This window comes from Ornithorhynchus anatinus, chromosome 11, assembly GCF_004115215.2.
Source record: "Ornithorhynchus anatinus isolate Pmale09 chromosome 11, mOrnAna1.pri.v4, whole genome shotgun sequence".
NCBI lineage: Eukaryota > Metazoa > Chordata > Mammalia > Monotremata > Ornithorhynchidae > Ornithorhynchus > Ornithorhynchus anatinus.
Genome location: NC_041738.1, coordinates 42,556,563 through 42,578,832, shown reverse-complemented (window position 1 = coordinate 42,578,832; position 22,270 = coordinate 42,556,563). Strand labels below are relative to the sequence as shown.

Genomic DNA, 22,270 nt, shown 5'->3' with positions numbered 1-22,270 from the left:
GGGAACACAGGACCGAGGGGCGAGAGGGGGTCCAGAGGCCACCGCAGACAGCCCGGGCTCCCGCCCCAGACACCCTCTTAAGGCTAGAGGCGGACCAAGGGCCCCGACTGCTTCTGTTGACCCTTCACCCTCAGAAAAACTCCCATGTCGGGTACCTTCTGTGTGCCGCTCCTCTTCCAATAATCTGACCCCAGCACAAGCATCCTGTGGATGACCTTCCAAAAACCCAGGGCTCGTCCAAGCCAGGCAGAAGACTGCTCTCCCACTCACCCAAGATAAATCTCTACTTGTGCCAGGCAGGTACAGAACATCGATCCTCGATACCAAAGGATTGGGGCCAAGCTGGCGGGGGTTTTTTTCCATTTTTCTGCACGGTTGGCTGGGCGCTACATTCGTTCCTGTAGAGAGCAGCTGGTCGACTCCGTGAGAGAGTCTCTTCGTCCGCTTCTCCTCTTCCCGGTACCACCTGCCAGAGCCTCTGGGATCCCTGGCCGAGGCAGTCGGTCCGTCAGCCGCTCCCCGGAGACTGGTGCCCTCAGCACCCAGATTGGCTTGGCGCTTCCTACCCACAGGTGAGATCCTGTGGCAGGGTAAGGGGTGCCCTTGGGGCCCCTCAGGCCAAGAAAGCCAAAGAGAGAGGCCGTGACGGGCTGTCTGTGTGAGTCCGTCTGGCCTCCAACCTCGCCGGAAGGCAATTTATTTATGAGTCTTATTTATAGACTATATATGATTATTTATTCATTATTTATATAGTATTGTGATACTCCAGATCCCTCTGCCAACTCCAAAGCAGTAGGTATTGCCTAGGTAAATGTTGCTTTCAGAACAGCTTTATCCAACATGGGGCATACCTGAACCATTGACTTCATTTATTCTGACATTCCAAAGGATTGGAGCAGATTGGGAAAAGGTGGAGGAGGAGGGAGAGGGATTTACTCCACAAAATCTCCAGGTTCAACAATCCTTATTATCTTGTATCTACCCTGGTGCTTAGTGCAGTGATTGGCACATAGAAAGGGCTTCGCAAATACCATAATTATTGCTAACATTGTTATTATTTTACTGTTATTATTGTTATGATTATCCTAAAGAGAAGCAGCACGACCCAGTGGATAGAGCACAGACCTGGGAGTCAGAAGGTTACGGGTTCTAATTCTGGCTCTGCCAAGTGGCTGTTATGTGACCTTGGGCAAGTCACTTCACTTCTCTGTGCCTCAGTTACCTCATCTGGAAAATGAGGAATGAGACTGTGAACTCCACGTGGGACAGGGAGTGTGTCCAGCCCGATTTGCTTGTATCCACCCCAGGGCTTAGTTCAGTGCCTGGTACATAATAGATGCTTAACAAAGACAATAATAATATTATTATTATTATTATTAAAGAAGAACCGACTCCTGTGGAGTCCCTTCCCAAAAGCCGGTCAGGTTCTAGGTGAGGAACTACTGTTTCCAAAATGTCACTGCCCAAAATACTGGCCAGTGCACTTGAATTTTCAATTACACTGAGTGTCACTGCACGCAGTAAGCGCTCAATAAATGCCACTGAATGAATGGATGGGGAAAGGTGGGGCTTTTTGGCTCTGGGTCATCTCCAGCAGCCAGAACTCAAGTCTGTTAACCATCCTCTGGGTGAAGGGTTGGAAAGGGAAAGGGGGTCTCTCATCCATCACAGGAGTTATAGTCAACTTTCAGTTATCTGAAGGCTCCTTATTCTGACAGTGGATGCCCGAGGGCCCTCATTTATCCTTCGCTTCCCTGGTGTCCACACTTTGGCCATTTTACTGGTTGCTAGAACATCTCCACCGGTAGGCTGGTAGGGATTATCATTATCAGTGGCATTTATTAAGCGCTTACTCTGTGCAAAGCCCTGTACTAAGTGCTTTAGGAGAATACAAGGCAACAGAGTTGGGAGACACGCTCCCTGCCCACACCGGATTTACAGTCTAGAGGGATAGAGGGAGGAGGTGAAATGGAGATGAATGATTTAATTTTGCCATTCTGGGGGAACAGGTAAAAGTTTTAAAGGGGAAGGTAGCTAAAACTACTGATTAAAACTTATCTTAGAAAAAATATCTGTGAATTTAAATTTTCCACACTCTCAGGCTCCCTCCCTCCCTCCCTGTCTACCTAATGATCATGGAAAATTGAGAGTTGGTTATGTTTATGGCACAGATTTTCTTGGACTTTTGTAAATTCAAAATGAGGTGTGTTGAAATCCACGATTTCAAGGTTTGTTTTAGAGATGACGTAGACGTTCCAGACTAGGTGTGGACCCACAAGTTCATTATGTTCTGATGTGTTTTATGAAAATATGTCTCAGCTTTTTTTAGTCACCTGGTGGCTCACTTCTCTCAGGCCTCTTCTTTCCTGACTGCTCACTGGGCGAGGCGAAACCATATGCAGGCTCAGGGGCTCAGGAGAGGCTACTTGACTCCATCTCTGATCACTTTGGTCAACTGGTTCTGGAGGCAGGAGAGTGGGGCCCTGATGGGGCCAGGGATCACCCCCAGCTTTTGGAATCTAGGCATAAAATGCTCTAGATTAGAGCAATGGTTCACAGATACAATTTTCCTTTGACTGCATATGTGGTCATCACGGTCTGGTGATGACCCATAGCACTTACGTACATATCTGTAATTTATTTTAATGTCCATCTCCCTGTCTAGCTGGTAAGCTTCTATGGGCAGGAAATGTGTCTACCAATTATGTTGTATTGTACTTTCCCAGATACACTCTCCCAACTTGAAACATTTGGCAAGCCCTGGCCTCCTGCCTGAAAGCGATGGAGGTGATCTTAAAACCCACCTTTCCCTTATTGTTCCTAGAGAATAATAACAATAGTAATGGTGGTATTTGTTAAGCACTTACTATGTGCCAAGCACTGTTCTAATCGCTGGGATAGATACAAGTTTATCAGGTTGTCCCACGGGGGACTCAGCATCTTAATCCCCATTTTACAGATGAGCTGAGGCACAGAGAAGTTAAGTGACTTGCCCAAAGTCACACAGCTGACAAGTGGCAGAGACCGGATTAGAACTGAAGACCTCTGACTCCCAAGCCCATGCTCTTTCCACTAAACCACGCTGCTTCTCTCCATCTCCATCTTTGAGAAGCAGCGTGGCCTAGTGTAAAGAGTACGGGACTCTTAATCAGAGGATCCAGATTCTAATCTCTGGTCTATCACATATCTGCTATGTGACCTTGGTTAAGTCACTTCTCCTCTCTGTAACTCAATTCTCTCATCTGCAAATGGGGACTCAATACCTCATCTCCCTCCTACTTAAACTGTGCCCTATGTGGGACCTGACTATCTTGTATCTACCCCAGTGCTCAATAGAGTGCTTGGCACATAGTAAGTTGAATAAAAACCACAATTATTACTATTCAATCAATCAGTGGTATTTACTGAGCACTTACTTTGTACAGAGTACTGTACTAAGCACTTGGTAGAGTACAGTTCAACAGAATTGGCAGACATGTGACCTGCCCACAACGAGCTTACACTTTAGAGGGGGAACTAGATAAGTCAACACTTTATAATATATCATTTAAATTATATTGTTATTATTATTTGTTATTGTAGGTTCCTAAGCACCTAGTTTGGTGCCCTGCTCCCAATAGGCTCAGGAAGTGCTAGTGATTGGAGTAATGAACCTCCATGGGCTGATGGAAGCTTTCAGCTCAGTTCTGAGCTAGAACATTAACAGATAAGGATACATTGTTCCAGCAAAGCCACAGCAAGAAAAGTCTTGGGAGCTGTGAGATGGACCTCTTCCCTCCCTCGGCAGAATATTTATGGGTCTGGCTGTGCTGCTTGGATCTTGAGATCCTATTTAGTGGACCAGTGTTATTCCTTTATCTTATATTGTCTCCATGAGAAAGTCCTTGTATGAGATGTATTTCCCTAAGAGAAATGAAATAAAAGATTTGCTTTTCTTCTGGAACTGCCCTGTGTATTTATTTCTTGTAGCAGGATGATTGGCGACCAGCCAGCCCACACCTTGAGCACTAAGCTGGGCCTCTTTAATGTTCTTCATCATCATCATTATCAATGATATTTACTGAGCGCTTATCATGTGCATTAGAGAAGCAGCGTGGCTCAGTGGAAAGAGCACGGGCTTTGGAGTCAGAGGTCATGAGTTTGAATCCCAGCTCTGCCACTTGTCAGCTGTGTGACTGTGGGCAAGTCACTTCACTTCTCTGTGCCTCAGTTACCTCATCTGTAAAATGGGGATTAAGACTGTGAGCCCCACGTGGGACATCCTGATTCCCCTGTGTCTACCCCAGCACTTAGAACAGTGCTCGGCACATAGTAAGCGCTTAACAAATACCAACATTATTATTATGTGCAGAGCACTGTACTAAGTGCTTGGGAAAGTACACTACAACAGAGTTGGCAGATATGCTTCACAAGGAATGTTGCCAAGCAAAGAGACTCTTCTTGACCTTCACGTCCTCCCTTTAAGCACTAGACTGGTTCACCTGGGATAGAGTTGCCCTTAATGACAACAAATAATAGTAATAGTACTTATTAAGCTCTTAGCACTGTGCCAAGCACTCGGGTAGATACAAGAGCATCAGGTTTGGACACAATCCTTCAACCACATGGGGCTTCCAGCTGAATAGGTTGTAGTTCCCATTTTACAGTTGAAGAAATTGAGGTGCAGAGAAGTGGTGATTTGCCCAAAGTCACAGAGCAGGCAAGTGGCAGAGCCTAGAACCCAGATCCTCTGATTCCCAGGCCCAGGCTCTTTCCACTAGGTCACACTACTTCCTGCTCTCCATCAGCTGACACGGATGCTTTGAAGTACACTTACCTGCAGTGCTCAGTGAACCAACTGCCAGATGGCAGGATAGAGAGGTAGCACAACTCTGTGGAAAGAGCGTGGGGCTGGGAGCCGAGAGACCCAGGTTCCAAATCCCATTCCACCACCGGCCTCTATGCAGGTCACCTGACCTCTCCTGACCTCAGCTTCGTCCTCTGTAAAATTGGCTCTTGCTACCTCTTAGTTTGTGAGTACTTTGAGGTACAGAAACTTTGTCCAGTCTCTTTATCCTGTACCTGCTCAAATGCTTAGCACAGTGCTTGACTCAGAGTGCGTGCTTCATAAATACCACCATCATTATTATTAGAAAAACACCAGGCATTGTTATTTTTCTTCATCTGTGCAATGAGGATTTACCTATGAAATGTTCTCCCTCCTTCTTAGACTGTGACCCCACGTGGGGCAGGGACTGTGTCCAACCAGATTATTTTATATCTTCCCCAGTGCTAAGGTCCATAGTAAGCACTTGAGAAATAACACAATTATTATTATTTTCAGAAGCATTCCCCACCGGCTCCTTGGAAAAATGCAGGAAGGTAGATCCCAGAGAGTTCCCTGGAGCAATTTACAGACCCTCTGAGATGCTGAGGCGGGTGCTGGTGGCTCCCATGACGACCTCCGTCGTTCCAGAGCAGTTGTGTTCCTTGCCCTGGTCCCTGTAAACACGAGAGCTGTTGGAGTTAGCTAATGCCCTGGAAAAAAAAATGACCTGGTTCAGGCTAAGCCTGGATGGGGGACTGTTCTGTGTATAGTTTGAGGGAAGGAGGTAGGTTTGTGATAATAATTATGGTATTTGTTTAGTACTTACTGTGTGCCAAACACTGAATTAATCGCTGAAGTAAATACAAGATAATCAGGTCAGACACAATCCCTGTCCCACATGGGGCTCTTAGTCAAAGTAGAAGGGAGAACAGGTATTAAATCTTCATTTCACAGCTGAAGAAAATGAGGCAAGCAGCAGGGCCTAGCAGATCAAGCATGGGCCTGGGGGTCAGAAGGACCAGGGTTCTAATCCCAGCTCTGCTACTTTTCTGGGCATGTCACTTCACTTCTCTGTGCCTCAGTTCCCTCATCTGAAAAATGGGGATTAAGACTGCGAGCCCTTTGAGAGACAGGGACTGTGTCCAACCTGATTATCTTGTATCCACCCCAGTACTTAGAACAGTGCCTGACACATAGTATGTCCTTAACAAACACCAGTTATTATTATTACAGAGAAGTGAAGTGGCTTACTTACCCCAGGTCACAGAGCGGGCAAGTGGCCAAACCCGGATTAGAATTTAGGTCCTCTAACTCCCAGACCTGGACTCTTTCTACTAGGCCACACTGCTTCCCGGGAAAAGGCTGTAGAAGGGAAGCGAGTTCCTTTGTGCAAGGAGGGCGGGGTGAAACACTTGTAGGAGCTCATTTATTATAAAAAGGGTGCACTGAAAACCATAGAATGGAGACCGGAGGAGGGTGGGGATCCAGGCCCTGCTCAAGTGTCCAGGCCCACCACGGCTAAGGGAATTGCTCCGGGGTTCCTCCGTTTTCCCGTGGTCTGAGGTGGAAGAACATGGAGGCTGGCTTTTCTAGGCAGGTTTGCTTTCTTCAGGTGAGGCGGCGGGTAGGGGAGAAGAGCAACAGGCCGGGAGAGGGGTACCGGCTGCACTCCGCTCTGGGCCTCCTGGGGGTAGCAAAGGGGGCAGGGTTTTCTTCTTAGAAGGGGGTGAGGTGAGGGAGGAGGGAAAGTGTGTCCCCTCACACAACCTCGTCGCTGACGGGAATCGGGTTGCTCTGGGGGCCCCCCGAGGCCTCCCCGGCCTCCTCCGGCTGCTTCCTGCGCACTTCAGCCGGGGGCCGGGGAGGGGGCTGGGTGGGAGGCTGCTTGATGGTGCCCCCGATTTGGGGTCGCTCTTTGGGCTTCTGCTCGATGGGTCTCCATTCCTCCCCGTGGATCGCGGCCTGAGGAAGAGAGACCGGCCGGTGGTGAGGACGTGTCAGCAGGGCAGGCCGGCCCGCACCCCGCTCTGAGGGCCCACCCTGAGGGGGCTCGGTGGGGCTTTGCCATCCCTTATTGCCCATCTCCCTGACTTATCTGAGGCTTCCCAACAACCTTCTCACCTTCTGGGGACAATCCTGTGGCAGGCTGCCCCGAGCCCTCACGGTGCTCACTTCTCCAGTAAACCCTTATGAGGTTAGAAGCCAGGCAGCGGGGAAGCCCATAACCAGGAAAAGGAGTCGCCGCCCAGGACCAAGACGAGTCCTGCCGGGTGAGCGGTCGAGACGCTCGGGTTTCTCATTAACCCCGCAACAGTCAGACCCGGACACCTGAGGTCTGGAGAACCACAGCGGGCCGCAAGGCTCCAGGCCCTGCGGGCCAGGCCTGAGCCTGAGGTCGGGAGGCTTCTGCAGCTCACTCGGGCAGGCCTAGAAAGAGGACCCAGGAGTCCCGGCTCTCGGACCTCAGAAAATGTTGGGAGAATTAACGACATTTAAGTCGATGGCCACAAACCCCGGCTAGGCCCCTCTACTCAAGGGAATGATTAACCGTCCTCATTTATGATGATCTGCCAGGGGGCTGGGTGCCAATTACTGAAGAGATTCTCCTGCCCTGTTCCATTCACCTGCTGCCCTGTCTAGAGCCCGGCCCCGGGCTAAGGGAGCTTGACCTCTGGTTGGCGGGGCAACTCCGCAGCTAGTGGAATCTCAGCCTGCCTGGATCCCGTTCAGCTACGTTCGAAGAATGGGAACTTGTGTTTAATCAATCAGGGGTATTTATTGTGCACTTACTGCGTGCAGAAAACTGTACTAAGTGCTTGGGGGAGTACAATAATAGAGTTGGTAGAAACGATCCCTACCTTCAAAGACCCTACATTGTGGGGCGGGGAGGGGAACAGTGACAGACTCTAAAATATATTACAGATAGAGGGGAAATAATAGAATTGAGGGAGGTGTGAAAATGCTGAAGGGGTAGCAGTGGGGGAAATAGGGCATGGAGGCGAAAGATAAGTCAGGATAGGCTTCCTGGACATGTAATTTTAATATGGCCTTGAAAACGGGGAGACCCGTGATCTGTCGGATGTGGAGAGGGAGGGAGAGTGTAAGAGGTCAATAGTGAGACAGATGAGAATTTTGGCATTAGGGGAGCAAAGCAGTGTGGCCTAGTGGAAAGAACACGGGTCTGGGAGCTGGAAGACCTGGGTTCTAATCCTGCCTCCTCCACTTGCCTGCTCTGTGACCTTAGGCCAGTCACTTCAACTTCTCTGGGCCTCAGTTTTGTCAACTGCAAAATGCGGATTCAATACCTGTTCTTCCTTCTACTTAGACTTCGAGCCCCATGCGGGACAGGGACTATATCCAGCCCGATTAACTGGTATCTATCCCAGAGTTTAGAACAATGCTTGACGCGTAGTAAGTGCTCAACAAATACCATTAGAAAAAAAAGAAGCAGCATGACGATTCGGTTGGAGTGGCAGAGGAGCGAAGTGTGGGGAAAGAGAGCTAACTGAATCCACTAAAACCATTTACTGGGAAACATCTCTTTGCTCAGCACCTAGTCCAGTGCCTAGCTCTCAGTGTCTGTTCCTTGAGGAGGGAACTGAGGCCCAAAAACAGAGGACAAAAGTAAGCCCACTGTGGGCAGGGAACAACTGTGGGCAGGGAACATGTCTACCAACTCTGTTTCACTGTACTCTCCCAAACACTTCTGCACACAGTGAGTGCTCAGTAAATACGATTGATGGATTGATTGAAGTGAGAGGCTTAAGAAGGTGCGGGCAGGCTATTGCCAGAAGAAAACTGCTTGACCAAACATAACCTATAGAGGGTCAAACTAGGCCGGGCCAGATAAAAAACAAAATAATAATAATGTTGGTATTTGTTAAGCACTTACTATGTGCAGAGCACTGTTCTAAGCACTGGGGTAGATACAGGGTAATCAGGTTGTCCCACGTGAGGCTCACAATTAATCCCCATTTTACAGATGAGCTGACTGAGGCACAGAGAAGTTAAGTGACTTGCCCACAGTCACACATGGGATATCGAACCCATGACCTCCAACTCCGAAGCCCAGGCTCTTTCCACTGAGCTATGCTGCTTCCCCCAAAAGCAGTGTTTTTTGGCTGGGCTTTGGACACGGACCCAAAACAGGCTGAACGTGTCAATAATGTTCTTGAAGAGGTAGGTACAGCTAAAGAAAAGAAAGCCTTTACTCACCATTAAATAGATGGCGCTTGCAATGACCAGACAGGCAGTGCCCAGGATGGTGGCTAACAAGAAGGCGGCAGGGACGGCCAGACTGTGGGGAAAATGAGGAAAGTGTCACGTGCAAGTGTGCTGGGACCGTGTTTAGGGGACGAGAGGAGGAGGCGAGGCCGGAGTCCAGGGATCTCAGGGCGGGAGACCATCTGAGTCCTCGGCTCTCCGCCGCTGCCGCTCAGGGTTCGGGAGGGATCCCGGGTCTCGGTCTTTATTGTCCAGCTGGTGGATTGGGCCGCAGAGCATATCTACTCCTCTGCCGGGAGTCCCAGACTGAGCACTGAGCTGGTCCGGACAGGAGAGAATGGGCTCTGTGGGAGCAAGGTCCGGCCACCCTCTGGCCAAGCCCACTCAACGGCCATGTTTTTTAGTGCTTCCATCACCTCGCTGGAACAGTTAGATGGGGGGTCGGGCACCACGCTCAACTCAGGTCTCAGAATGGCTCATGTGCCTGTCCCTTCCAGGGTGGGAGCTGAGCGCGCTTTCTGGGAACCTGGCATCCTGGAGCTGAAACTAGGAGGAGGGATCCCTCCTCCCCCCTCCCTCTCTTTCCCCTCCTTCGAAGCCCATATCATTCGCCTCTACCACCCACTCCAGTTACTTGTCGCCGTCATCTACCGCCCTCCCGGTCCCACCTCCGACTTCTTCAACCACCTTGACCCCTTTCTCACCTTCCTCCTCTCCTTCTCTCTGCCCACTCTGATCCTCGGAGACTTCAACATCCATACGGATGTACCAGACGACTCCTCTGCCGCCCGCCTGCTATCCCTCCTCGACTCTGCCGACCTCCTCCTCCACCATACCGCGCCCACTCACCGACTCGGTCACACCCTCGATCTCGTCATCTCCTACTGCTGCACTATCTCCTCACTCACCAACTCTGAAATCCCTCTCTCTGACCATAACCTTCTCACCTGCCTCATCTCTCAAACTCCTTCCCCCTGCAAATCTTCGCTACTGCCCCACAGAGACCTCCGCTCTCTCGATCCCATCCGTCTTTCCAATAGCATCTCTCCTCACCTTGCCGCCCCGTCCTCTCTTCCCACTCTCGACGATCGGGTCTCCGCTCTCAACTCCACCCTCTCTACTCATCTCGACTCTCTCGCCCCCCTTTCCCTCCGCCGCTCTCGCTCCACTAACCCACAGCCCCGGATCACCTCCTCCGTCCGCCTCCTACGCTCCTATGCTCGAGCTGCCGAGCGCTGCTGGCGAAAGTCCAAGCACCGAGCCGACCTCACACACTTCAAATTTATCCTTTCCTGCCTTAACTCTGCCCTCTCCTCCGCCAGGCAAAGCTTCTTCTCCTCCCTCATCGACACCCATGCCCGTCACCCCCGCCGATTGTTCCGGACCTTTAACTCTCTCCTTAGGCCCCCTGTTCCTCCCCCTCCCCCATCTCTCACCCCTAATGTTCTGGCCACCTATTTCCTCACGAAAATCAACACGATCAGGTCTGAGCTCCCCAAAGTCACCCCTCCGCCTCTCCCCTCCCCCCCAACAACCCCCTCCCCTACTTTCCCATCCTTCCCTGCAGTATCCTCAGAGGAGATCTCCTCCCTCCTCGCAAGTGCCACCCCCTCCACCTGCGCCTCGGACCCCATTCCCTCTCACCTTCTTAAAACCATCGCCCCTGCCCTCCTCCCTTCCTTAACTTCTATTTTTAACCACTCGATCTCCAAGGGCTCCTTCCCCTCTGCCTTCAAACATGCCCACGTCTCCCCCATCCTAAAAAAACCCGCTCTTGACCCCACTTCCCCCTCCAGTTATCGTCCTATCTCCCTACTACCCTTCCTTTCCAAAATCTTAGAATGAGTCGTCTACAATCGATGCCTAGAATTCCTTAACTCCCATTCTCTCCTAGACCCCCTCCAATCTGGCTTCCGTCCCCTCCACTCTACCGAGACTGCTCTCTCTAAGGTCACCCATGACCTCCTTCTTGCCAAATCCAATGGCTCCTACTCCATTCTGATCCTCCTTGACCTCTCTGCTGCCTTTGACACTGTCGACCATCCCCTCCTCCTCCATACCTTATCTCACCTTGGCTTCACGGACTCTGTCCTCTCCCGGTTCTCCTCTTACCTCTCTGGCCGATCATTCTAGGTCTCCTACGCTGGAGCCTCCTCCCCCTCCCATCCTTTAACTGTTGGAGTTCCTCAAGGGTCAGTTCTTGGCCCTCTTCCGTTCTCCATTTACACTCACTCCCTCGGTGAACTCATCCGCTCTCACGGCTTTGACTACCATCTCTACGCAGATGACACGCAGATCTACATCTCCGCCCCTGTCCTCTCCCCCTCCCTTCGGGCTCGCATCTCCTCCTGCCTCCGGGACGTCTCCACCTGGATGTCGGCCCGCCACCTAAAACTCAACATGAGCGAGACTGAGCTCCTCATCTTCCCTCCCAAGCCCGGTCCGCTCCCAGACTTCTCCATCACCGTGGATGGCACGACCATCCTTCCCGTCCCGCAGGCCCGCAATCTCGGTGTCATCCTTGACTCGTCCCTCTCGTTCACCCCACACATCCTATCCGTTACCAAGACCTGCCGGTTTCACCTCTACAATATCGCCAAGATCCGCCCTTTCCTCTCCACCCAAACGGCTACCTTACTGCTACGGGCTCTCGTTATATCCCGGCTAGACTACTGTGTCAGCCTTCTCTCTGACCTCCCTTCCTCCTCTCTCGCCCCGCTCCGGTCTATTCTTCACTCCGCTGCCCGGCTCATCTTCCTGCAGAAATGATCTGGGCATGTCACTCCCCTTCTTAAACAACTCCAGTGGTTGCCTATCGACCTCCGCTCCAAACAAAAACTCCTCACTCTAGGCTTCAAGGCTCTCCATCACCTTGCCCCTTCCTACCTCTCCTCCCTTCTCTCTTTCTACCGCCCACCCCGCACGCTCCGCTCCTCCGCCGCCCACCTCCTCGCCGTCCCTCGGTCTCGCCTATCCCGCCGTCGACCCCTGGGTCACGTCCTCCCGCGGTCCTGGAACGCCCTCCCTCCTCACCTCCGCCAAACTGATTCTCTTTCCCTCTTCAAAACCTTACTTAAAAATCACCTCCTCCAAGAGGCCTTCCCAGACTGAGCTCCTCTTCCCCCTCTACTCCCTCTGCCATCCCCCCTTTACCTCTCCGCAGCTAAAGCCTCATTTTCCCCTTTTCCCTCTGCTCCTCCACCTCTCCCTTCCCATCCCCACAGCACTGTACTCGTCCGCTCAACTGTATATATTTTCGTTACCCTATTTATTTTGTTAATGAATTGTACATCGCCTTGATTCTATTTAGTTGCCATCGGTTTTTACGAGATGTTCTTCCCCTTGACGCTGTTTAGTGCCATTGTTCTCGTCTGTCCGTCTCCCCCGATTAGACTGTAAGCCCATCAAACGGCAGGGACTGTCTCTATCTGTTGCCGACTTGTTCATCCCAAGCGCTTAGTACAGTGCTCTGCACATAGTAAGCGCTCAATAAATACTATTGAATGAATGAATGAAAGGAGGCTCACCCGAGGACAATCTGGGATGTGGCAGGTTGAGGAGCAGAGGAAGAGAGAGAGAGGGGAAGGGAAGAAGCTGGGAGCACAGGAGTTGGGTTTTGTGTCCAATCCGGCACCTCTGCCAGAGACAAAGGACCCGAGCTGTCATTTTCCATCACAAGCTATCCTTCCCCGGGCCCTCGGGGCTGGTGCCACTCACGCAATGTGCAGGATGGAGCGGATGTAGTAGTTCCGGGTGAGGGGCCCGAACAGCTTCACCACGGACGTCATGTACTTCTGCCCGCTAGTTGGAGGGGAAAGAGAAGGATCAGGATCACGGCAGGTCAGACTGGCTCCCACAGTCCTCCCATCCCAGCACAGCCACCCCAGCGGCCCCCTCCCCCTGGAGACAAAAGAGACGTATTTCCCTTCCTCCATTCCTCCCGCCTTCCCTCATGTCCCCTTGGCTCCAGGAGCCTAGAAAAGGGGAAGCCAGTAAAACCAGGGCCAGAGCTGGAGTCAGGCACTGGGCCAGGGACAGGGTACCGGGTGGGGAACGGCAGCCCAAAGGCTTTAGCGCTGGGATTCCTTTCCCTCAGGAGAGGCCTGTTGTGCCTTCACTCTCTTCACAACACTTGGACATCCTGCTTGAAGAGGAGCCTGAAACCTTGACTGTTGGGGAGAAGCCGGAGGGCACGAGGGCCAGGTTCCCCACCGAGCCAATCCCACTGCCAAACAGGGTGCCAGGAGCCTCACCATCGCTCCATCGTGGAGCCTTTTCTCCGCTTGCCCCGTGGGTACTCCAGCAGGCAGACTAACACCCCGGCAGCGCTGAGCAGGCAAGTTAAGGAAGGAGTGGCACTTCTGCTCTCATCCTCAGGGTAGGAGGGCTTAGGGAAAGGGCCAGCCTCCCTCCCTCCTTCCCCTTTCTTTCCTCCCTCCTCTCTTCCTCCGTTCCTCCCTCCTCTCGCTCTCCTCACCGACAGGGAGGAGAAGCACTGCCAGTCGGCTTGGACAGTCTGAGCCCAGCTGGATGGACTGGCCTATGGCAGCGGGAAGGGCAGGACTGCAATCAGGTCTCTTGGACAGAGCCAAAAGTGGAGCGTATAAGGAGGCGGCAGGAGGGATTAGAACCAAACCTGGGCCGGGCCTCCCTCTTTCCACTGACCCTGCTTCCCCTAGATCCCTGAGGAGTCCTAGACAGCCAAGGCCACCTAGGCAGGAGTCAGACCACATCCTTCTCTTCCTCTTCCTGCTGGTCCAGGGCAAGAGGTGGACTGACACCTCAGCTTCACCTCTGATCTCTTCCCAAGCTCCAAGGGGCAGAACTGGCCTGTTTCGCTGTCCAATCTGCCCAAAATTCCAGAGGGCAAGCCCACGGGGGACATGGCCCTCCTGGCACCAAGACAGTTGGCACATGGGCCCGATCATGCTTTAGCATGAGCACAGATTCCCCTCCTCACCCCTCACCCTCCACACCCTCACACTCCAGTAGGCAGGAAGAGCAGCCAACCGCTCCCAGACCCCCCTCATCACCTTGAGGCTGGGGGACTCCAGAAGAGGACTGGGTACCATGGCAGGGGTAGAAGGAGACTGAGGACTCTTCTGTGTCAAAACCGCCCGGGCTCAGCATAGCTCAGACAGGGCCTACAGACGGCACGCCTGGCTGAACAGGAGTCTGTTCTGCTGCTGCTGCTGCTGCTGCTGCTATTGCTGCCTGGGCAATCATAACAAAATCTGGACTTTATCTATCTCAGTCAGCTTTCCAGGAGCATAAAGAAGAGCCAATCTATATCCATCAACTTTTCAACGACTTCTATAATGCATTTATCTGCCTTTAAGTTCCCCAAAACCCAAAGAAAGAGCAGCCTCAATGCTGAGCAGGAGCTGGGTCCTGGCTAAAGACTTGCACAACTCAGCCAGGGTTGGCTCCATCTCCAGAGACTGCCCAACTTCCCCTGAGCCAGGGAAAGCCAGAATACTCTGCAAAGCCCTAAAGCCAGTGGACCCTGGGCCTCTGCCTCTCCTTCCTCCCACGCCCTCTCTCCCCACTCCCCCTCCCACTTTCCCCATCCCCAGTGACTTCCCCAGGGAGGGAACACTTGAGAGGAGTAAATGAAAAGCACCGTGAAAGCTCTCTGGTCCTTGTTGAGCCCCCAAAGGGCTTGTCTGCCCAGTTCCTACGGGAAAGGATACATGGAGTAAGCCCCAAAGTACCACAGGGTAAACTGGCCAGCTGTGGCTACGATGCCACCAGTCAGGAGAACTGCAAAAACAAAAATCAGTCAATCAGTGATATTTACTGAACGCTTACTGGCTGCAGAGCACTATCCTAAGCACTTGGGAGAGTCCAGTACAATATAGAGAAGGCAAACACGATCCGTACCCACAAGAGGCTTCCAGTCTAGGTGGGGATACAATAAATTATTATTATCATTATTATAAATTCTACTACTAATTTAAAAAATAGCATTTATTGAGCGCTTACTGTGCGCAGAGCACTGTCTTGGGAGAGTACACTATAACTATAGAATAGATATACTCCCTGTCCATAGCAAGCTTACAATCTAGAGGGGGAGACAGACATTCATATAAATAAATAAATGACAGATATGTACATAAGTGCTGCGGGGCTGGGACGGGGGAAGAATAAAAGAAGCACGTCAGGGTGGCACAGAAGGGAGTTGAAGAAAAAGAAAAGAGGACTTAAAAAGGCCCTTGGAGGAGATATGCCTTCAATAAGAATTTGAAGTGGGGGAGAGTCATCGATATGAGGAGGGAGGGCGTTACTGTGTGTCAAGCACGGCTCTAATCCCTGGAGTAGATATGGTTGGGCCCAGCCCTGTCCCCGGGGGCTGCCACCAGGTCCCGAAGTTTGGGTGGTGCTTCAGGGAGCAGCTGTTTCCCTCCTGCCCAGTCATCTCTGGGGTGTCTCCAGCCTGGCCTCGTTTGGAGATCCCGTCCCTCCCTCCCGATTCTGGGGCATCTAAGATTTTTCCGTCCCATTCCCCCTGCTGCACCACCAGACAGGCTGGGCAGGCCCACAGGGAGCTGCATTTGGGTAGGGAATGTGTCCGTTATATTGTATTCCCCCAAGTGCTTTGTACAGTGCTCTGCACACAGTAAGTTCAATAAATATGATTGATTAAGTGCCACGGGGGACAGGGGCTGGGGAAGCGGCACCTGGGGGAAGCAGCCACCAATTCTGAATCAGGGCAGCTCTCTCAGCTCTCATCTCGGCTTTAGATGCTAAAGGGTCTTTATGGGAAAAGTGGGGGGAGGACCTGACCATCCCAAACCCCTGCTTTCCACAGAGAAAAAGAGCCCCTCTTTCATTCATTCAATCATATTTATTGAGCGCTTACTATGTGCAGAGCACTATACTAAGCGCTTGGAATTTACAATTTGGCAACAAATAGAGACCATCTCTGCCCAATAACGGGTTCACAGTCTAAACGGGGGAGACAGATAGCAAAACAAAACAGAACAAAACAAAACAAGTAGTCTGGTGTAAATATCAAGATAAATAGAATCATAGGTATATTCACATCATTAACAAAATAAATAGAGTAATAAATAATATATACAAATGTGCACAGTTCTGTGGGGAGGGGAAAGCGAAGAGCAGGGGGTGGGAGGAGGGGGAATGGGGAGGGGAGGAGGAGCAGAGGGAAAGGGGGGCTCAGTCTGGGAAGGCCTCCTGGAGGAGGTGAGCTCTCAGTAGGGCTTTGAAGAGGGTTATCTGTTCACTGCCCAGGACACTGACAAAGCTTCAGTGAAACATCCTCAGTCGGAGAGATGAAGCAGGCTGATCAAGGGGTTAAAGACTTCCAGCAAGGAGGGGATCCGCTTCCTTAGCCCACCCTCTCTCCCCTCCAGAAGTTCTCCCTTACCCTGATACTCCCCACCCCCTGCCTGCTCTGAGCTCATTTCCTCTCCTTTCAGGCCCCTGGGGAGAAGACGAAGAGCCACCCTCCCTCCTCTAAGTAACAACTCTTGTCTGTGGGTCTGGGCCCTGAAAAACCATCACGTGATTCAGGCTGAAGATGCTGTATGTAGCTCTGGGTCACTAATGAGATAAGGAAGTCCAGAAGTGTATCCTGTTCTCCCTACCCTGGGAAAGGCTCAGGGGCCTTGTTTACCCCGGGAAGGAGAGGAGCCACTCAGAAGCAGCATGGCCCAGTGCTTAGAGCCTGGGACTGGGAGTCAGAAGGACTTGGGTTTTAATCCCGGCTCTGCCACTTGACTGCTGTGTGACCCTGGGCAAATCGCTTTGCTTCTCCGGGCCTCAGTCACCTCGTCCGTAAAATGGGGATTAAGACCGTGAGCCCCATGTGGATGGACACGGGCCATATCCAACCTGATCGGCTAGTATCTATCCCAGCGCTTCGTACAGTGCCTGGCATATGGTAAGCGCTTAATAAATACCGTTTTTTAAAAAAGGGCTGGGAGGTGGTGGGGTTCTCTTGGGCCCACTGTGCCCTTTCCAGTTTTCTCTGATCAATTCTCAGGGCTGGGCCCAGCACTGGAAGCAGAGGAGGTGAGCAGTGGTTCATAGCCAGAGCCGACAGGAATGGGCTAACTCCCTCGACCCCCAGGAAGGCCCCAGATCTCTTGGGACACCAGATGTGCAATTTCCCGCTTGTGTCACAAGTTTGACTCCAACCACATCGAGTGGGTTGAGACAAGACCTTTCGTTTAAGACGCCGTGTGTATGTGTGCGTGCACGCAAGCATGCAAGAGGGAGGACAGCTTGCAGCAGTCTTTACTGCCCGTAGCTGCAAGATAAACCCACCCCCACCTTCCTTCCTTTTCTCAGACCTTCCAAATCCACTGGGATCCTGAGTGGGCAGAGGGGACACTCAGGCCCACGGCAGCCCCCTAAAGTGTTCCTGAACTGAGACCCTCTCCAGAGTCAATCCCAGTGCCCCCAGCTGAGCGGTACAACGCCAGGATCCCTTCCATGGTGCTCAAGATCAGCAAACCACTGCCAGTTTGCCAGTATGACAGACGAGAGAAAGAGGATATGAGAGAGAGAAAGAGAGAATGAGAGAGACAGCCCATGCATAAAAGTGAAAATGAGAGAGCAAGAGAAGGATAAACGAGAAGTCAGAAATTGAACAAGAAGAATAAGGGAGGAAAAAAGTCACCTTAACATCTCTTCATCTCCCCACTAAAAGAATCACCACACAAGTTTTCTCCCAGGAAATGAGTCTTTTCAGCCCCAGAAAGATCATCGCCTGGTAGTGAGAATTTACATTAGAAAAAACCAACTTATATGCACGCATCCCTAGTCTGTAATTCTCACTGGCTAGGCCGTAAGTTTCTTGAGGGAAGGGTTGGAGTCTCCCGATCGCTTTGCTCTACTCTCTCAGTACGGTATCTTTTGAGGGTTTAGTGTATGCAGAGCATTGTACTAAGCCTTGGGAATACCACACATGGACAAGAAAACAGGCCTTCACCCAGGGTGAGTCAAAGTGATCTTAGCAGGAGTAAGAACCCAGATTTCACTCCCGTGGCTACCTGAGATGTGTAGCGGAGGCCAGCTGTTAAGACATTTCCATGGCCTTCTGAAGCTTTGTTGCCTACGTGCATAATTAACGTAAAGTTATACCTCAGGTGCTGCCTCATCTTGTGGGGAGGGCATTCAATCGCTCATTCAATCGTATTGATTGAATGCTTACCTTGTGCAGAGCACTGTACTAAGCACTTGGGAAAGTACAGTACAACAATAAACAGATACATTCCCTACCCACACGAGCTTATAGTCTAGAGTGGGGGAGACATATCAATGTAAATAAGTGGAAAGTCACTGACCCATCTCCCTGCTGAACCTGCCACCGAGGGCCCGCCGGACCCACCACTCCCGAGCTGCCCATTCCCCTCACTAGCCCGGGGCCACTGCGCTTGCCCCTCCCCACAAGAGCAGAGGCACAGGATGACCAGATCCGTAAAAGTGAGAATCCCCCACTGAAAGGCACCCAGGCCAGTAACGCACAGAGGTCGGACCAGCTGCAAACCTGACTGCCTGGTATCACACTGGATGGTGAGAAGCAGTGTGGCTTAGTGGAAAGAGCCCGGGCTTGGGAGTCAGAGGATGTGGGTTCCTTGTCTGCTGTGTGACCTTGGGCAAGCCACTTCACCTCTCTGTGCCTCAGTTCCCTCGTCTATAACATGGGGATTAAGACTGAGCCCCACATGAGACATCCTGATGACCCTGTATCTACCCCAGCGCTTAGAGCATTGCTTGGCACATAGTAAGCGCTTAACAAATACCATCATCATTATTATTATTTTACCAGGCCAGGTGAGAGAAGGGGCGGGGGGGAGCAGCAAGTCAGTCAATAATTTATTGAGTGCAGATCACTGTACTAAGCGCTGGGGAGTATACAACAATATGACATTCCCTGTCCACAATGAGTTTACAGTCTAGAGAAGAGGGGGAGAGGAGGAAGGGGAAAAGAGGAAGAGGAGAGCAGGGGGAGAGAGGAGGGAGGGAGGAGGGCGCACGGGCTGTCTCTCCCATCTGTTGACTTCCTGGGCAGCCCAGTTTTGCCCGCATTGCGTGACACACCACAGCAATCCAGCAGTGCCATTTATTAAGCGCCGACTTGGTGCAAGATATTGTATTAAGTTCCCAGCAGCAAACACACTGTCCTCTTTCCTGGGAAGAAGCTGAAAAGCCAAATGGTGTTCGGGCCTGGAGGCAGCATCAGTGTGACCGCCCCTCTCCCCCAACCCATCAGGGGAACCGGGGCCTCGGAGTCTCTCTGCCGGGGTTTGGGGCAGGACGAAGGGGACCTGGAGGGATAAAGGAAGTGGGGGGGAGTCCCTCGTTGGCGGCTGCTGTTGTCATCGGCGGGGAATTTCCACCCCCCTCCGGTGTCCACCCCTCACCCCCCAAGTGTCCTCCCCGGAAACAGGCCAGATGAGAAGGCCAGGCCAGGGAGGCCATCAGGAGGGAAACCTCTCCTTCCTCTTTTGACTTTTACTTCCTCCAACGGTGACTGCAGACACTTTCTGAGAAATTTCTCTGCAATTCTGGGTAAAGTCCGAGCCGGAGGGCGGTGGCCGGAGGGCATCGGCGGGGACGACTCCGGGGGCGTGGGGGGGGGAGCTTTTACTGGACCCCACTTTAAGGAGGGGAGGGGAAGTTCGGCCTGGAACGTCTCCTTCTCCTCCTCCTCTCGCCCGGGGTCCCAGCCCCCGGCCCAGCCCCCTCTGCCCACCCTTGTCCCTGGCAGAAGGGTGGGGGTTCCAGGCTCCGCCGTTACCCAAGCAAGCCCCAGGCCCATTGCCAGGCCGGAGGACACAGGACGGAGCCTCAAGGAGGGTGGAACCCCATCTTCACTCTGCCCCCCCGACTCTGCCTCCTCTTCTTGGGCGCCCCCTCCTCTTTCTTCCCCCCGCCGAGGCGACCCCTTCCCACTCCAGGCCCAGCCGCTGCCCCCTCCTCCTAGGAGCCCCCCTCCCCACTCCGCCCTAGCCGATGCCCCCTCCTCACTCCGGGCCCCGCTGGTGCCCGCTTCCCCTGGGCGTCCCCTTCCCCTGGGCGCCCCCCAGCCGATGCCCCCTCCTCCTGGGCGCCCCCTCCCCACTCCGGGCCCAGCCGCTGCCCCCTCCTCCCGGGCTCCCCCTTCCCACTCCGGGCCCAGCCGATGCCCCCGTCCTCCTGGGCGCCCCCTCCCCACTCCAGGCCCCGCTGGTGCCCACTTCCCCTGGGCGCCCCTCCTCACTCCAGGCCCAGCCGATGCTCCCTTCCCCTGGGCGTCCCCTCCCCTCTGGGCGCCCCCTCCCCACGCCGGGCCCAGCCGATGCCCCCTCCTCCCGGGCGCCCTCCCGCCCCCTCCCCACTCACTGAGGCCGGATGCCAGGGCCTGCTCGTTGGCCCACATGGCCCACTCGATCTGACCCATCGCGACGGAGGCGGAGGCGCGGGCAGCACCGGACCGACAGACAAGGACGGGACGGCGGACAGCAAGGCGGCCGCGGGCAACTGCCGGCCGGGCCCCGCCCCCGCCCTCCCTCCACCCCGCCCTTCCGAGCGAAGCCCCGCTCCTCCAGGCAGCCTTCCCTCCCTAACCACCCACGGTCCCGCCCCGTTCCCCCTCCCTTCTCCAGGGCACGAGTCCTTCCATCGCATTTTCGCAGCGCTCACCGTGCGCGACGCTCTCCGCACTCGGGTCGGTGACCCTCAAGTACCACGATAGCCCATCCCTGTGTTTCTCACTTCTAGGCATAGACTGCAGCTGCCTCATCTGTGATTTATTCGGGATAATAGTAATAATAATAATGACGATGGCATTTAAGCCCTTACTATACACCATGCGTCGTCCTGAACGCCGGGGTGGATACGAGATAATCAGGTTGTCCCTCGTGGAGCTCACTGTCTTAATCTCCATTTTACCGCTAAGGTCACTGAGACACAGAGAAGTGACCTGCCCGAAGTCACACAGCCGACAAGCGACAGAATCGGGATTGGAACCCACGACCCGTGACTCCCAGGCCCACGCTCTTTCCCCTAAGCCACGCTGCTTCTCCTCAGGCATTTCTTTTAATGCCCGGTTCCCCCTCAAACTGTAAACTCCTTGAAGCCGGGGATCCTACCGACCCTTTTGAAATCTCCCAAGGGTTCGGGAGAGGGCTCTGCGTACGCGTCTGCTTATTTTTGTGATAATCTTTTCCGAGCGCTTAGTGTTCTGCACACGGCAGGCGCTCAATAAACACGACTGAAGAAATCACTCAAAAAGTCCTCTAGACTGTAAGCTCGGTGACTATCGGCCGTTCCCTGGACTCTCCCATGCCCTTAGTACAGTTCTCTGCACACTCCGCTTAATATCGTTGATTTAATAAACACCATCAACCCTGGCTCCCAAACCTCTCCTAACGCAGCCCGGGGAAGATGATAGCCGCTCCCCTCAGCTAAGCAACAGCAACCTCACCACCCCAGCCCCACATCCGGGCCCAAGCAGCTTCACTCAATCGCATTTATTGAGCGCTTACTGTGTGCAAAACACTGTATTGAGCGCTCTGTAAGGAGGCCACAAGAGGCAACCCCCCAGCTCTTCCCCCACAATATACACACACACAGGCCCAGTGAGTGAAGTGTCTTCTCCATGCCCCCCCCCTTTCTGGAGGAGCAACACCGAATTCACCCCCTCTCCCAACCCAAGCTGGACATCTCAGGTCAAAGACTTCCTGAGACTCGATCCGTGCTCCTTAGGGATCAGTAGAATGATCACCATTCTAAAAGAACAGGGCTCTGGAGGCAACCCTCCCACCCTCCATTATGTTAGCGTCCGCACCCTGGCTAGCCCTGGAAAATAAAATCGGCAGCAACAATTCCCAGAAGAAAGGAATTTTGACCAGTGACTCCATTGTGCCGGACTCTCATACGTGCTTAGTAGACCATTCTACATAGAGCAGGCATGCCATAAATATCATTTGTTGATCGATCAGCACCGAGGGAATTCAGTAAGGCAGAGTGGAAAGAGATGGCGAGGGAGGTTAAAGAAGATAGGAGCAAAAAGCATTTCTTTTTGAACCCACGAAAAGCCCCGATCATCGCGGATTATTTGCTAGAACAGTGTTCTGCACACAGAAAGTACTCAGTAAATACCATTGATTGATTGACTTTGGTTTACTGTAGTTGGAGAGACTGATCATCGTGGATTATTTGCCAGAACAGTGTTCTGCACACAGTAAGTTATCAGTAAATACCACTGATTGATTGGCTTTGGCT

The 22,270-nt window shown here is 52.7% G+C and overlaps 1 protein-coding gene across 1 annotated transcript; it reads right to left on the bottom strand.

Moving 5' to 3' along the window:
* Nucleotides 1–6,214: 6,214 nt before the first annotated feature.
* LOC100084242 (cytochrome b-245 light chain) lies at nt 6,215–20,538 on the bottom strand. The gene is made up of 6 exons (XM_029075337.2): nt 20,387–20,538; nt 14,725–14,794; nt 13,285–13,359; nt 12,749–12,832; nt 9,023–9,104; nt 6,215–6,769 (listed from the first exon to the last, which is right to left on the bottom strand). Exons 1-6 carry the CDS (start codon nt 20,442–20,444, stop codon nt 6,566–6,568), a joined length of 573 nt encoding a protein of 190 aa, XP_028931170.1. The 5' UTR covers nt 20,445–20,538; the 3' UTR covers nt 6,215–6,565.
* Between the last annotated feature and the right edge of the window lie 1,732 nt (nt 20,539–22,270).